Here is a 15,730-nt window from a genome sequence, read left to right as displayed (position 1 = left end):
AAACCTGCCGGAGGCTGTGAGGCTGCAGAGTGTTGGCTGTGTTTTGCTTTAAAAAACCATCAGGTCTCCCCAGATTTTCTAGTCTGGCCCTGAATTTTGCCACTCTTCGGTTTCAAAACCTAGTGTGGTGGTGGAAAGCCTAGCAGTGTTGTGTGTGCATGTGTGTATTTTGTACAGTGCTGGCCAGAGAAATCCAACCTCGTTAATAAAGTAGCGCCGCGTTCGAGAGCACAGACCGGTCCAGTATGTTTACTACTAGGGCTGCATAGCGCCCGGTGTAATTTTATTCATAAGGTTGGATTTCTTTGGCCAGCACTGTAGTTAGAAGTAGGTCCTCCTCTGTTTGTGCGCAATTGTGGTCACAGTGGCAGTAGTGGGTGAGGGGTAGACTCAGTTACTACGAAGATGGTGTATACATGATGGTGTATACAGTCATGTAGTTGAATGTTACTTCGGGCTTAGACCCAGAGGTTCTTGAAATGATGACCCCGGGTTTATGTACATGTATCATTCAGCTACCGTTGTCATAATGGCACTAGTTGATAGAACACCTGTATAAGTACAGGCTGTACATCTAGCATTTTCCAAAATAGCACTCCGTACTTCGAGGCTGCAGCCGTTTTGCATGCAACGTTGTATGTGTTGATCGGTTGACAGCATGTGACAAAGCCGAGGACATACTAGTGTATCAGGAGCACTGTTTTTTAACACAGTGCGTCCCCCGCCTTGTCATGTTAATTTATCAAACAAGGCTTACCTATACCAACATTATACATGTAGGGCTGTGCATGCTTTCAAAATTCTTCCTTGTTGAAGTAGAATACCGTGCTTGTGGGGGCTTTAGTAGTTCCTTTGCCAGATGTTCTATGCGTATCTCAATGACTTATCAGTTTCAGCACTTGGGCAAGGCACATTCGGGCCTACACATGTAGCCTTGAATTCTGGCTTGGAGGCATTATTTATCTATTTTCATGGCTGCTAGGTTCATCCTTAGTTAAGAGTTATTTCTCCGTGATTCGCTAATGAGTCCACAAAGGACGAAACAGCTAGACAGTACTAGTGCTGTCCCCAGATCGTGTATTCTAAATCCATAATACTGACGCTCAATCTCCAGACAGCTGTTTCAGCCTTTTTTAGGTCCCATCAGTGGAGCTCAGAGCGGGAGGTTAAACAAATGGCAATACGGTCTATATGAAATGAACAAAAAAAGCAATTTGAAAATGGCTCAAAGCATCAAAGTCAGCGAGCTATCTGCAAGACACGCACAAAGAGAGCTTTGCACGAAGGCAGATACATATTACATATACCTTTGACACTAACCAAAAAGAGTGCTCAATCAAGTCAACGCAAGGCAGCGTAATGCGGTGATCGAGTCTATAAAAAGCTATAGTGACATGTAGCCAGGCCCCCAGCACAATAAGCTGACTTGCATCATGCTAAAATCGTTCACACAAATCTCTTATAACAATTATTATATAGATTGCAGGATAGGGTGGTTGCACCAGGAAGTGCTGTCTCTGCGATAGTGGGACCAGCCAAGATTGCAGTTCAGTCGTCCACCATCAATCCAGCACTTCATTGGCCCACGCCCTCGATACACCAGCATGATTTCCGGAGTTATTACCATTCATTGATACATGCCCCCCCACCCCCCAGTTCTTCGGCACCTGACCCGAGTTCTATTTGGGCCGCACTACTTTGTAGCAGTCATACTATAGTACTAGAACTAGGGATGTCAGCGAACGCACTGCGCAGGCCTCTGCGCATGCATTGCGTCATCGATTTTTTGAACGTGATCGCGGCCGACAGAGAAAACATGGCCGCGGTCTGCTTGCACCGCTGGGAGTCGTAAAATTACTGTTCTTCTGTCCCCGCGACCATTCAAATCATACGCGATACTCGAGGACCCACGTACTCACCACGTTCTCCCCGGTCGATTTCTCTGAAAGTTTGCACATCGTGAAACACCAGTATGAGAGGTGTTCAGGCCAATTTTCAAGGAATTTCCCTGGTTGGATCGTTCCAAAATCGGACTTCCATTTCTCGCTCGCGGCCATTTCTTGCGCGATGGAAGCGCCCTGCCCTGGTGAGTAACCAGCATCGCGCTTGGTAGAGAGTTGCTGCAATCAGCTCCCTGATGTCTTCGCTGCCATTGTCAGAAGCGATGGACCATGAATTTGTTTGAGAGTCTCTGGATGCTACTATTCCTCAGCCTAGTTTTCAGCCATTCCGTGCATCTTCTTCGCACGATTTATTTTGCAAAAAAATGAAAGTGTTCATGAGTTTTCTTGTCGGCCGCGCGTAGATGGGCCAGGCTGACCTGCGCAGATGGGCTGCGCAGTGCGTTCGCTGATATCCCTACTAGAACTGGATGCACGTGATATCCACTGGAGCTGGCGCTGGCCATGAGCTGACCCACCGCCGTGCCTCCCAGTGTCAATTTTGCTTATGTGATCCTACCACAATCTGGAACATTATCAGTACTCGCCTCTGTTGACTTGCCAGCACTAGTTCTGGTGGATCCGGGCATGTTTCTGCCTTCTCTTAAGCATGTATTCTCCTGCAGGTGCATCTTTCACCTCCTTCTAATGCGCGAGCACATTTTCTGTGGAGATTCAACGACACATAGACCAGAAAATACAGAACGGAACAGTGGCTGCCAATGCGACACAAGTACCACATAGACCTAAAAACTCATAAGTACCCTGGGAGTTAGATGCATTTGCGGGCAGTATGCCAGGATTTGCGCAGCTAATTTAAAATCAGATTAGCAATGCTGTGTGCTACCTAGGTGGCATCTTGGACTCAAAAACCAACCGATTGTGGTCCAACCCAACCGACAGCGTTGTCGGTGGGTTCCGATTGGCAGGTGTTGGATGGACGTATGATCCATGCGTCCCCACAAGCAATGAGAAGTTAACAATGCCACTAAGGATATAATATCGCGGACAGCAGTACAATGAAACTGGGCCATTCATTATCAGCAATATCAGGGGTATATCCCATCCGATAAGACGTACAGCTCGTGTATGGCAGACTTTACAGCAGGTCCCGACATAGCTTGCCCCGTGCCCTTTACCACTCCTGGGCCAAAACTGTTGTACAATACTCGAGAGGGTCTAGCCTAGTGAGTGTGAATAGAACCTGGCAGACCATATCTCCAAGTGATTCACATGTTGGTATATTCTCCGTTATCATACATCAATTCCGAGCAATTTGACACCCGAATATTCTCGCACCACTACTGCTGAAGTATTGACCACAAACCATGTTCCATTTGACTTACAAAAGGAACTTGCAAAAGGCATGAGAGCACTGGAATCCGTAAAGACTCTCGCATTATTTATTAGCCACCATACATACCTTTCGGGAAGTCGTGTTGGAAGCAGCATGCTCGGAGAGCAGAGCTGAGTGAGATCTGCATACAGTAACACAGCGACAATGAACCACATGAACAGAAGGAAGCAGTCGTATCCGTACACATCTGAATATGCGCTTATGGGAGGAAAATCCGTGCGACAAAAGAGGACCGTGTTATGCAGGTGTATGTCTTACCCGGGTACGTACTAAGTGAGTTCCACCATACGTATATAATTGTATTGCAATTGAATCACTTGACTGACTGGAGCCAAAAATATCAATTGGCACTTACTCCGGTTACCCGAATGTTTCGGTACCACTATCATTAGGTTTTTTGCAATCGAACCAAGTCATAGTTGAGTCATTTTCAATGCGTTAGGTGTTACCTGACGTGCTCACTGCATCAGCCGCTATGTCAGATTCCACCAGGCATGCACCAAACCAGGCGCAATGCGCACACTGATGATGGTGGTTGGCACACAACGAGCAGTAGTAAAAGTGAAAGGACTTTTTGCATGTGATTTTGTTGTAATTTGTGCCAGTCGAATTGTCTCATAACTAGTTTATCGTTAGCTTACTAGTTTGTTTATACAAAAGAGAAAGACCAAGGAACTACAAGTTACGCTATACTGTCCACTAACACCACCAGTTACTAAACAATCAGCTCATGCGATAGCTATTGCACGACACTGAACAGCTCTAGCACATCTTGGATGCGCACTCCAACAGCCTTGTGGACGACGACCGTCACTGGAGAATCGGTCCGTCGCTCCACCAGCCCGGCGGCACAGTGGACAGTGCCTTGGGGGTGTCAGGCATGGATCAGGCTGATAAGGACGTGGTGGAGACGGAAATGATGTTTGCAAGGAAGAGTGATGATATGCGTATGTGCTCTCCGCCAGTTGTTGAAGCAACAGTCCGGCAGTGGAAAGTCGGCAAGGTTAAAATAAGTGACCAACTGGGTGAAAGTACACCAAATGTGGCCCATCTCTTGAGTGGTGCGGACCACGGCAAGGACCTGAAGTTGAAGGTCGTCAATGGCAACACCGCATGGTCGACGTCAATGGGAACATCAAGCCATCAAGTTGGTGGAACTATGGAATGTCCGTCGCAGGCTGCAGCGACAGGGTAACGTGCTCAGGGAAGAGTACAGCGACGATGATCAGCTGTGTCTTGCACGCAGTCGTGTTGATCGTGGCGTGCAGAACAACAGAGTCAGTTGCGGTATTCGTACATTTGTCTGTTTAGGATTGTGATCCCCAGGAAGTCCTTTGGTGAGGAGTGATGTCACGCAACGAGCAGTAGTCAAAGTGAAAGGACTTCTTGCATGTGATTTTGTTGTAATTTTGTAAGGTGTGGTGGCAGAACTTTCAGCTGGTAGTGGGTGATGGGCTGTCTGTGTGACAACAATTACGGGCTTGACGAACGACATAATTATGGCGAGTCGATCTTTGGCCAGTTGCTGAGTTGGAGATCGTCACCGTAGACCCAGAGATCTGGTCCACGGTCCAGGGGTTGGGATCCCACTGTGGTGAGAGCTTGTGTGCCTGCTCATTGCGCTGACCAGGAGTGAGGATGGGGGCGTTTGACCGGCGGGTGGCATTGGCAGCGTCGCACTGGGATTGGCGGAATTGCTGGTCACGGTGGGCAGCTGAAGGCAAGTCTGGTGCGGCTGCCGTAATGCAGGGTATGCTGTCGCGGATGGGGCGACCAAACATGAGTGTTGCCGGTGCCTCGTGAGTGGCAGGGTGTGGCGTGGTGCGGTACGCTAGGAGCCATTGGTCAAATGCAACATTGATGTCTTCGCCAGCTAGTTTGGCAGTTCGCAGAACTTTGCCAATGGTACGGTTGAGGCACTCGACTGCTCCGTTTGCTTGTGGCCACAAAGGAGGGGTGTGGCGGTGCTGGATAGCGTGTTGCGCGAGGAAATCAGCAAAAGCCGAAGAACGGAACTGAGGACTGTTGTCCGAGACTAGCTCTTCGGGCAAGCCGAACATGGATAATGTAGAGCGCAGAGCTACAACACCGGCCGTAGTGGGTGTCGTGCTGAACACGTTGATGACCGGGTAGCGAGTCTACTGGTCGATAGTGGCAAGCAGGTGCTGACCGTTTGGCATGGGTCCATACAAATCGACGAAGACTCGTTGCCACGGCTTGGTGGACGGTGGTGTGGGCACGGACTCCCGGACGTAGCGGTGTCGTTGAGAGAGTTGCTTGGCACGGAATACATTGCCGGCAGAGTGCTTCGGCTTCAGTAGCCATGTTGGGCCACCCAACATTGCTGTTGAGCCGTTGCTTGGTGCGGACAATATCTTGGTGGCCCGCATGTGTAAGCTGCAGGGTAAGCCGTTGGAGGGCCGTGGGAATGACGAGACGGTCGTTGCGGAGTAGTAGACCGTCACTCTCAGACAGTTCATGGCGGAGGGCAAAGTACGGGCGGACCGTGGTGTGGCTGGAATCCCAGCGGCCAGATTGCAGAGAGGAAAGGATGGCTTGCAGTGTGGTGTCTGCGGTGGTGGCGTCCGCAATCTCCTTCAGAGCCAACGCATTCGGCTTAGCTGCTGTAGCTAGGGCATGTATGTACGCAGTGTCTTCCTGTGCGCCGATGTTTGGCAAGTCGGGATGAGGCTGCGGATTGCGACTGACGACGTCGGCCGGGTTTTCTGGGCCAGGCTTGTACTGGAGCTGGAAGCTGAGATCCTGCAGGCGGAGGACCATGCGCTCAATTCATGGTGGAGGTCTCGATCCGACGGCCTTGAGTTGCAGGAGCGGCTTGTGGTCGGTGACAACGGTGAACTGTGGATCACCTTGTCAAGTCGTGGTGAAAGCGAAGGCAGCCAAACTTGACACCCAATGCTTCCCGTTCAGTTTGAGAATATTGCTGCTCGACGCCGGAGAGTGCACGGCTGGCGAATGCTACAGGTGCATCGTGGCCGTTGTCTTGGCGTGGACACAGGATTGCGCCGAGGCCGGTGCGTCGACATACAGTGATGTGTTGCGGTCAAAGTATTGCAGCATGCAGTCTTCGGCGATGGCCTTCTTCAGTGCATCAAATGATTGCTGCTCAACATCAGTTCAACGCCAAACAGTACCTTTCTTAGTGAGAGCAGGGAGTGGCGTGGTGAGATCGGCCATGTTACAAATGTAACGGCGGAGGAAGTTGGTGAGACCCAGGAAACTCTGTATGTCGCTGACGCAAGATGGCGTAGAGAATGTAGCCACAGACTGCTGGTGGCTGGGAGAGGCGCGGATGCCCTTGTCGGAGTAGACGCTAGCCATGAACTTGAGCCGAGGCTTGAGGATGTGACATTTGTGACATTTGGCTCGGTTGAGTGTAACGTTGTGATCTTGGAGCCGCTGGAGGCAGGCGGCGAGTCGTCGGTTGTGCTCTTCGACGCTCTTACCAAAGTTGAAGATGTTGTCGTGGACGTTCTTCACACCGTCGAGGCCAGCGAGCCATGGCGTCCAGTGTGCGCTGTAGGATCTCGGATGCGGACGATACGCCCATGGGCAGACGTTTACAGTACAAAACTGCGTAGCGACGTGACTCAGGGTGGCCTGGCTCTCCACAGCGGTAGCAGAGCAATGTGCTGGATTCCCGCCGGCCTGGAGCGCGAGTGGCGACTGGGGCAGGTGGCTGGTGGTACGAGTTTGCAGCTGGATGTGGCGAAGACTGCATCGGTCGACGCGACGGAGTTGAAACAGTAGCAGGAGGCGGCTGTGTCCTTTTGTAGAATGGTGGCTGATGACGGAGGGCATTGATCGAGTCTTGTGTGCGCCGGAACGCCGTCGTCTGTTCCACTGACGCTTCAAATGCTCTGGCGGCCTTGAGCGCCTTGGCGAGATCAAGGGACCCAGTCTCCAGCAGTTTTCTGCGGAGTGGATCGGACGTGCATCCTGCCACAATTTGATCACAGAGAGCCACGTTCTTCTGGGCATCGTCGGCGAAGCTGCAGGTCGTTGCCGATGCCAGCAAACGAGTATAAAACGTGTCTAATGTTTCGCCAGGCTGCTGGGTGACCTGCCGGAAGTGGAAGCGGGCCATGCTGGGGCTCTGCTTCGACTGAAAGTAGTCGGCGGCGGCGGTTATGAGGCCGTCGAGATCGTTGCCAGTGTTGGCTAACGTAGGGACGAGCTGCTGGATGTCCTTGCCGGCCACATACTGGAAAGTGTCTCTCTGGCGAGTGTCATCCGAGATGCCGGCTGCTGCGACATAGAGTTGGAAACACCGTTCCCAGGCAGGAAAATGGGCAGCAGCATCGTAGAGACTGCTGTAGATCGGGAATGGCTCCGGAGGCGGTAGTGACAGTAGGGACATGGCGAGGATCAGGCGTTTGCTCGCAGCGCCAATGTAATGTTGTTCTCTTGCTGTATTCCAAACAACAACTAACTCGGAGCTCCGGAAAGCTCCGCAATAGTGAGGTTTTGCATTCCGAATTTCGGCTTGGCGTTCTTTGGTAATTTGTCGAACATCAAAATGTCGAATTTTCGCACCGACGTTTGTTTTGCAAGTCGAAAATGATGTGTTTCGATTTCGTGAGCCCCAGCATCAGCAATGTCCTGTCCCGTGCTCCTTTTCTTGCTGATTCCGACAAACTTTGATCGCGCCCAAAGAGTCGAGGGCCAAACCTGCCTCCTCAGTCGCCTCAGAAAAACCAACTCCATGGCCAAGTCAAATTTTATGGGTATCGCCATAGTCTTTTCAGCCACACAGATGACGGTGAGGACACTCCAGGCGAAAGAGAGTAGACAGGCAGTGGAGAGGAGCAATCAGAGGTAGCTGACGATGCTGATGTCGTCAAAGACGCCTGCGAAGCCATGCCAAGATAAGAAACCTCTTTGAATAAATCACGCGCTAGCGCTCTTCCACAAGAAAATTCATCCGAAAAATATGTTCGGCAAAGTGAGCTTTTTCCGAACAAACATGCCGCATCTTCGTGTGCATTTTCGACCTCGCTCCCGCGTGCCGAATCTTTTGCCGAATTTTGGAATGCAAAACCTCACTAATATGATGCCAACAGAATGTAATGGTGTGCGTGCATGCGTACAGAGTCGGTGCGTACCGACTGTCAGCACAGGTGTGGAAAACAGCATATGTAAATGGATAGGAGCACAAACGGTGCCGCGTGCATATATGTGTCGGTAGAGCATGAAACTCTTAATCTCAGGGTCGTGGGTTTGAGCCCCACGTTGGGCGCCAAATGTCGTCTCGGTTGGAGAACGAGCTGCCTCTACTATACCCTCGCCACGCCACACATCAAACGGACTAGTCAAGTGGTTTTTCTCTAGAGCTAGAGAGAGAGCTATTCATTACTACACTTCAGGAGACGACGGGAGAACTGACAACTGACATGGCGAAAGGAAACATGATATCGGAAGGTGGTGCCCTCATCAGCACAAAAAGTGGCGTACTCGATATCATATCAGCACAAAAAGGTGCACGTGTCACCAATACAACAAAGCAGCGCAGCAGCATGTACGGGTCAGCATCATAGAAACACAAATACAGCAGCAGGTACGACAAAGAGACAACACGTGCAGCCACATGTACAACATATGGGTGTGACAGTCCATATATGTACGTGTGAACACTACACACGATGAGAACATGCAAAGTATGGAGACCCAGACTGTGTGGTCAGCAGGACACAGCCCGTACAGGATGGAACAGACAACTAAACGTAATATAGCACCACGTACCGGCGGACTAGTCGACGCTGATGGGAGAAGTGGCACCCCCTGAGGCAGCTACGGATGCTAGAACTCTACAGCCAGACCAACACCAATATAAAACAAAAAGGTACACCACACCAGGAAGCAAGTCAAATAAAGATGTGTGAACAACAGCCACACACCACAGAAAAGCATACAGAACAAAAACTCAATTACCGACACCATAGTCACTGCAAAATCCAAACAGGAGGAAAATACTAACTCCCTGAGGACACTGAGCATGAGGCAAACGAGCAAGCAACCTCTTGCCGATGTTCCACCGTGTAACAACAACCGCGCTGGCCACCGGACTGTATGGTAGGGGTATTACACCTGGACCTCAAGACCAACGGGCGAAGGACAGCAGGCCGGGCCCAGGTAAATACAATGAGGAGCACTGTATACAACTACAGAAAAAACCCAAACCCATGCCAATTTGACCAACATACCTTCCCTGCGCATCCATTCCTAGTGTACGGGTCTGAAAGATGAAAGATGGGGCGCTTGTATACACGGGCCCGGAAAGCCTGCTTCGGCCGCTCGGCAGCAGCTTCGTAGTGGTGGTCAAGGGTCGAAGACCGACGGATACGGATCAACTCCCCAGTGAACACACCTTTGCCCATACTACAGGGGTGGTTACTACCGACAAGCAGATACAGGAAACGATTGGCGAACTTGAAATGAGGCTTCACCGCCATGTATCCCTTACTACGGAAAACTGTGGTGTCCAGGAAATCAATGCCATCATGTGCCAGTTCATGAGAAAACTTGAGGGCCGAACACTTATTAATCCTATCTAAAGTGCGCTGAGCTTGACCTTCGCAACCATGCAATGATAAAGCGTCTATAAACCTGAACCTCTAAACCCTCCCCCTCTAAGATCGGCAAAACGTACTGCTTCTCCAAATACAGCATAACAATGTCGGCATAGACCACTGCTGCAGGCGAACCCATGGCAGTCCCTTGGATCTGCCGAAACACATCGTTACCATACACGAACTCATTTTTCTTCCGAATGACTGACATCAAGGAAGTCACTGCTGTTAATAACCATGTACGAAGGGCGAGGGGCATCCACCTTGTACACCTGTGTGTGATATACCACGACAACCGAGCTCGTTGGGGATGTTGGTGTAGTAAAGGCTGGTCACATCTATGCTCAATTATAAATGATCGTCCCGCACAGGCAAACCTTCTACCAAGTTGATGAAATCCGCAGTTGAGGTCAGAACAGTACTTTCCTCACATACATACGGGTTCAGTAGAAAGTCAGTGAACTCAGCGGGATAGTAGCCAGGACTATTTAGATTAACAATAGGCCTAACCTTCAGGACCCAGGGCTTATGTGTTTTGAGAAGTCTCCTGAAAACGGGCATGCGCCCCCGGTGCGACTAAGAACAGTGACATAATATATTATATTAGTGGGCATACGATGCTCAATGCGATGCCTAGTCATGGTGAGTAAACAATTGACTCGGGTCGCTCACACGAAGTCTCAACACAGCCTTGAGCCTGTTGGTTGCCATCGGCAGTCTAGCCGCATGCTCATCTAGCCCCTCAGGCAAAAAAAAAACAGTCATTTATAATGTTTGGCATTGTGATGCTGGGCACGACCTATATCATCATAGTGAGATCAGTCCAGGACTACTATCACAATAGACTGCCTTTGAATATGCCTGAGTCCGATTGCGTTCTAGCTCCCAAACTATGTGCTGCATGTGTACACTCCGCCTATGGTTAGTCTACTCCAGAACAACGCCTGGAGAGGTTCATTGGGGGCATGTCCCCCCACCCCATTCCCCCCTTGCCCCCTGCACCTGAAGTACCGGTATTGCCCCCCCCCCCCCCTCCCCAAACAAATTACAGGACACAGATGGAGCACTGGGGAGCACGTAGCAGTAGGCAAAGTTGACGATGCCAGTGCAGACACGCCTGATCTCGGTCACCACACTGGCACCGTATAGTCTCCAAGGGACATAGCTACCAGAGAACACACAGAATGGGAGTATATAGTGCTATCTCGGTGGATAGACAACCTCCTATACAAAAATATCTACTGATAGAGTTCTGTGTAGACCCTATGTGCACATATGTGTGGATGAGTACTAGTAAACGGACAGCTAACCCTAGTCTAAGTAAAATAAAGGTAGAATGTAGACCCTGGGCAAAAAAATAAGTAAATAAAAATATTGACTAGTTTGAGGGAAAGACACAAACGGGAAAAGTCTGAAGAAAAAATTGACTGTCACCAAAAAAATAATAATAGCTACACACACGAGGGAACTCGGATGGAGAGCCAAGGATTAAAATTGAAAAAGAGGACCATCAGTTTACGAGTTATCCGTTTTGTCCAACACTAACGGATGTAAACGTGATGCAGCTAAGCATCAGGTCGTTGAATGTCATGATCTCATCAGTCAGTTTTTGTGCTAATTGTTGCACATTTTTGACTCAGCAGTATTCTGCATATAACCGTTAGTGTTGGACAAAACGGATAACTTGTAAACATGAGGGAACACTCATCCTTACCCAAGTCCCAACGTCAGCACTCGGCGCTGCTCCGAACCAAGAGGGACACTGGAGAGATCGTCCATCAGCTCCTCTCTTGTCCTGCGATCAAATCGCCTAATGCTAAACACAAGAAGATAGGAAAGGCAAGTAGAATAAATAAATCAATAAAATAATAAACAACAAAACAAGTTTGAACAGCTGCAAACGTAATGGACGATTCGAACAAGACCAATGATATACCTAGCAATAAGTGTGCAGAGTGTGCAGCCCAAGGATAATCATCCCACGGCAAAGTTTATTGTTTAGGGCATAGACTCACAGTAACAAGCTCACCTTTGCTGCATCTCACACCGCTTCACACGGTAATCTACTGTATCACCATGGTAATTTCTGTTGCACATTGCTGCTTGTTTAACAAAAGGCAGAAAACACACCGAATTTCCAGGAATTACCATGGTGATACGGTACTTTAGCTTGAACCTATTGTATGACGGGTTTTCTATGATTGATAATGACCCAGAGAGAAACTAAACCGGTATCGAATTACAGTCAGCGACGCAATTCTTCTGAGGTGTAAAGTGACTTCAGGAATATGTTGCAGAAAACTGCGATGCATGCTGATTATTTACTGTGCCCTATTGTGCACAATATACCAGGTGTGTTACTCAGGGATGAAGTAGATGCACACACGTGCCGGGCATCACGGCACAGGTTAGGTTTGCTACTAGCCGCTGCAGTGTACTTGTGGTCCGAACTTGCACTCTACTCAACTCTGCATACGCAAAGAGTGCTGGTGCCGAAATGAACCAGAAGGGTGCTGAGTGGGACGCAACAACACTGACTCTGTCTACCCATGTACACAGATATGATAGGGTATGCAGTACCTGCTCTAAGATTTAACACAAACCGGGTACACGTCTACCTGGCACAATTCCTGCAACACTGGGCCAGAGCCAGATGCGTTCAAGTGCGGCTACTGTGTGTCAGGGAGTCGTAAACTTACTTTCGACTTCCTGATGTACATGATTGTACATGTACATGTATGAACGTACTCGCACTGGGCACTCTGGCCGCACGCGTATGCAGCCTGTCAGTGGCGGTATACCCTCGAACGGTATAAAAAAGTATAGTACTCGACAGGACTTCCGACCGGGTCGCAGGTAACCCAGTGTTCTTTTTCCAAAAGGTCCAAGTACTCACAAACAGGGCCACTGACCCGGCTCTGGAGCAGACACTGGTAATCTAGGTCCAAGTTTGCTCGATTATGTTCTGACGCTTCATGTGCTTTCATAGCCAAGGTTTCTCACTTTCTTCGCAAGCTCTTTTAGTCTTGAGAGTTGACAACTGCTTATGGTTGTGTTGGCAGAAAACATGTCAGCTAATCTGACAACCGTCCAACCCCATTTTACTGGTAAGTAGTCAGCGAGTGGCTTTGATGGGGCCATACAGTACTAGAGGGGAAGTTACGCGGCATATTTGTGCTTCCTTTTTGAAAACACGTTCTCGCTCGAAGGGTTTCTAAACTTTATCCCTGCGCTCATTGATGGAGTTCATCGATGGAGTTGCCAGCGGCACTCTACAGAAGAACAATGTTGTCAAGTTTTTTTATGAAAAATTGTCAAACATTTTCAAATTGCTATAAGTTTGGTTAGGGCCGGGTTCCACTGCGGCTCCGCAGCTCCGCTGCTCCACGGTACTTGGCTGCATGCAGCAGAGCGGCGCGGTTCCAGTGACACTCGCCATTCACTTCACGGTACCGCGATCGTGCTCGACGTTTTTTTTATGACATTTAGCCTGCCTGCGCGCGCGTGAAATCCAAAAAAAATCCTCGTGTTCTGGCCTGTGCAACGAATTAAAATTCCCCCGAATAAAACAATTAAGTGCGGGAAACAATGCAAGCCGTGACCGCGGCTTGCATTTTTTTGTATCAAGCAGCGAAGCGAAAGCTGGTGATGAGCCGCGGCCTCGCTGGACCAGCTCGTAATGATGACGTTTCATGCCGTGGATGATGTGCGGCGGAGCGGCAGTGGAACCCAGCCCTTAGGCAAAGGAAATTTGTCATTAATTTGTTTATGCTGCATAGATGGAGAGCTGCACACTCTGGCTTATGGACTCTCGCCTACAGTGTAGTCGTACTGCTAGTGTACTGGCATTACAGAAGACACGAAAAACGAGAACATAATTATGGCGAGAAAGTAATTACTGGCTAAGAATTGCCCTAAGACTTACCGCTTCTCAGTGCTCCATACCAGGAAGTAGTACAATACCTACTCCCTGCTCCATACGAGTGTTTTCTCCTCATTCTCTGCATCCTTTACCCCAGGAGTCTCGTCCATTTAGCGGCTCAAATGCTTGAGCTCCGGATAGCGGAAAATAGCTCGTCGTCCATTAGCGGCTCTAATAGTACCTGGTCTGAAGTGTCGCAGTCTAGCACAACTATGATTTTTTCCAGGAGGGTAAGGGTTGCAAACCCAAAGAGACCCTAAGCTTCGTCTATCAAACAAAACAATTGCCCTAAAAAATGGAAGAGGAAAAGAGTGAGCGAGCTGGTCTGAGCGCGCTACTTTTCAAAAAATAGAAGCTGAAAGCCATCAAAGTCAAAGCATTCTGGCTAGCGCGTTTGTGTATGTCACGAGCGCTAGCGCGCTAGTCGCAGCAAACGCTCGCAGGCCAGAGTTAGCGCTATTTGGGCTGTTTGCCGCACGCGGCAGCTGGATGGATCACGTGATCCAAGCTGACAAATAAGGTCCGATGGTTCAGCTACATTGAGCCACAAGCATTTCCATAACCTTGAACCTTCCAAGTTGGAAGGCTGTCGGTTAGCGCTACGGAGATGTGTTGAAGCTAGGTGTCAGGACGTCGAATGTCTCAGTACTCTTGTCAGTTTTGTGCCTAGTTATTGCACTTTCTGACTGTATATAGTATCCAGTTACAGTGATGGAGAGTTACTCTTAACTCGTATCCATATGTCCTTTTCCTTTCCACATTTATTTATGGCTCAACATCCGAGTTTCAAATTGCACACCTGATGAGCCGTCACGAACCATACGGCGAAACGTACGTCGTGTGAAACAACTTGTTTTGTAGTCAACTTGTCCATCACAACGTCATGCATGAGGAGTACTGTAGGAGTTTGGCTTTCGGCTTGTACAATTCGTTTTCGCAAAGCTTCCCCTTTCTTTACTTATCTTTGATATTTATGACCCACCCAAGTTGGGTGGTGTGCTGCTTTGCTGCTTCGAATTGTAGTTAGACCGCTTTGTCAAATATCGTACTGGTCTCGTCATTGTCCAGTAACAATCGGCATTCTTTGTTCCGTTGGGACTGTAGCTTTTTGCTCGTTTTCGTTGCACTTGCCTTCCCCTCTTTGGTATTTCCATAACCTTGAGCCTTCCAAGTTGGAAAGCTGTCGGTTAGCGCTACGGAGATGTGTTGAAGCTAGGTGTCAGGACGTCGAATGTCTCAGTACTCCTGCCTAGTTATTGCACTTTCTGACTGTATATAGTATCCAGTTACAGTGATGGAGAGTTACCCTTAACTCGTATCCATATGTCCTTTTCTTTTCCACATTTATTTATGGCTCAACATCCGAGTTTCAAATAATAATAATAATAATAATAATCAACGCAATAAATAGAGTAAGCTGCGCACTCAGTACAAACACCATAAGCAAAACTTGTTTTCATGTAAATATAGAAGCTTGTTCCTAAACGTTTTCGTCGCCATCTCATCAGAGGATTACTGGCAAATCAACAAAAGCTCTTAACTCAATATATATACGCACAATGCAAGTAATAATTTAGACCCTAACTAGCGCGATAAAATGAGAGCTGAAAGAAACATTACACCATTCAACGATATCAGGTGACAACAGATGCGATAAATTCACCACTAGAAAGTTACCATGCAACCACAAACGAGAACTACTGATCTAAATTCACAAACAATTTCAACGTAAACAAATTCTTTTTCTGCCTACACGAAATCGGCTTAGTGGTAAAAATGTAAATAGACTCCAATACACGCAAATACCTTTGACTACGTGAACGAGACCAAACAGAAAAGCAATCATCAGCATAACTAGAACGACAATCACTATTCTGAACAAGATGGTTGGCGATAGAAGATTCATACACCCTACCAACGC

General features: G+C 48.7%; 1 protein-coding gene across 8 annotated transcripts in view; it reads right to left on the bottom strand.

The window, feature by feature from the left end:
* Positions 1-1,159: 1,159 nt before the first annotated feature.
* LOC135828343 (uncharacterized) overlaps positions 1,160-15,730 on the bottom strand; it is a 42,605-nt gene continuing 28,034 nt past the window's right edge. The window contains exons 1-7 of one of the 8 annotated variants that reach the window (XM_065340791.1): positions 13,813-14,342; positions 11,917-11,986; positions 11,602-11,703; positions 9,522-10,041; positions 9,061-9,125; positions 3,364-3,418; positions 1,160-2,605 (exon numbers count right to left, since the gene is read on the bottom strand). In XM_065340791.1, coding sequence (XP_065196863.1) covers positions 2,576-2,605; positions 3,364-3,418; positions 9,061-9,125; positions 9,522-9,770 — 399 coding nt within the window. In that variant the 5' untranslated portion in view covers positions 9,771-10,041; positions 11,602-11,703; positions 11,917-11,986; positions 13,813-14,342 and the 3' untranslated portion in view covers positions 1,160-2,575. Of the gene's footprint in view, positions 2,606-3,363; positions 3,419-9,060; positions 9,126-9,521; positions 10,042-11,601; positions 11,704-11,916; positions 11,987-13,812; positions 14,343-15,730 lie in introns of those variants that run through there. The other 7 variants (XR_010555637.1, XM_065340792.1, XM_065340790.1 and 4 more) reach the window with 7 other exon arrangements.

This window comes from Sycon ciliatum, chromosome 12 (assembly GCF_964019385.1).
Source record: "Sycon ciliatum chromosome 12, ocSycCili1.1, whole genome shotgun sequence".
Taxonomy (NCBI): domain Eukaryota; kingdom Metazoa; phylum Porifera; class Calcarea; order Leucosolenida; family Sycettidae; genus Sycon; species Sycon ciliatum.
The sequence above is the reverse complement of the archived record's forward strand: the minus strand, read 5'-3'. Positions and strand labels throughout refer to the sequence as shown.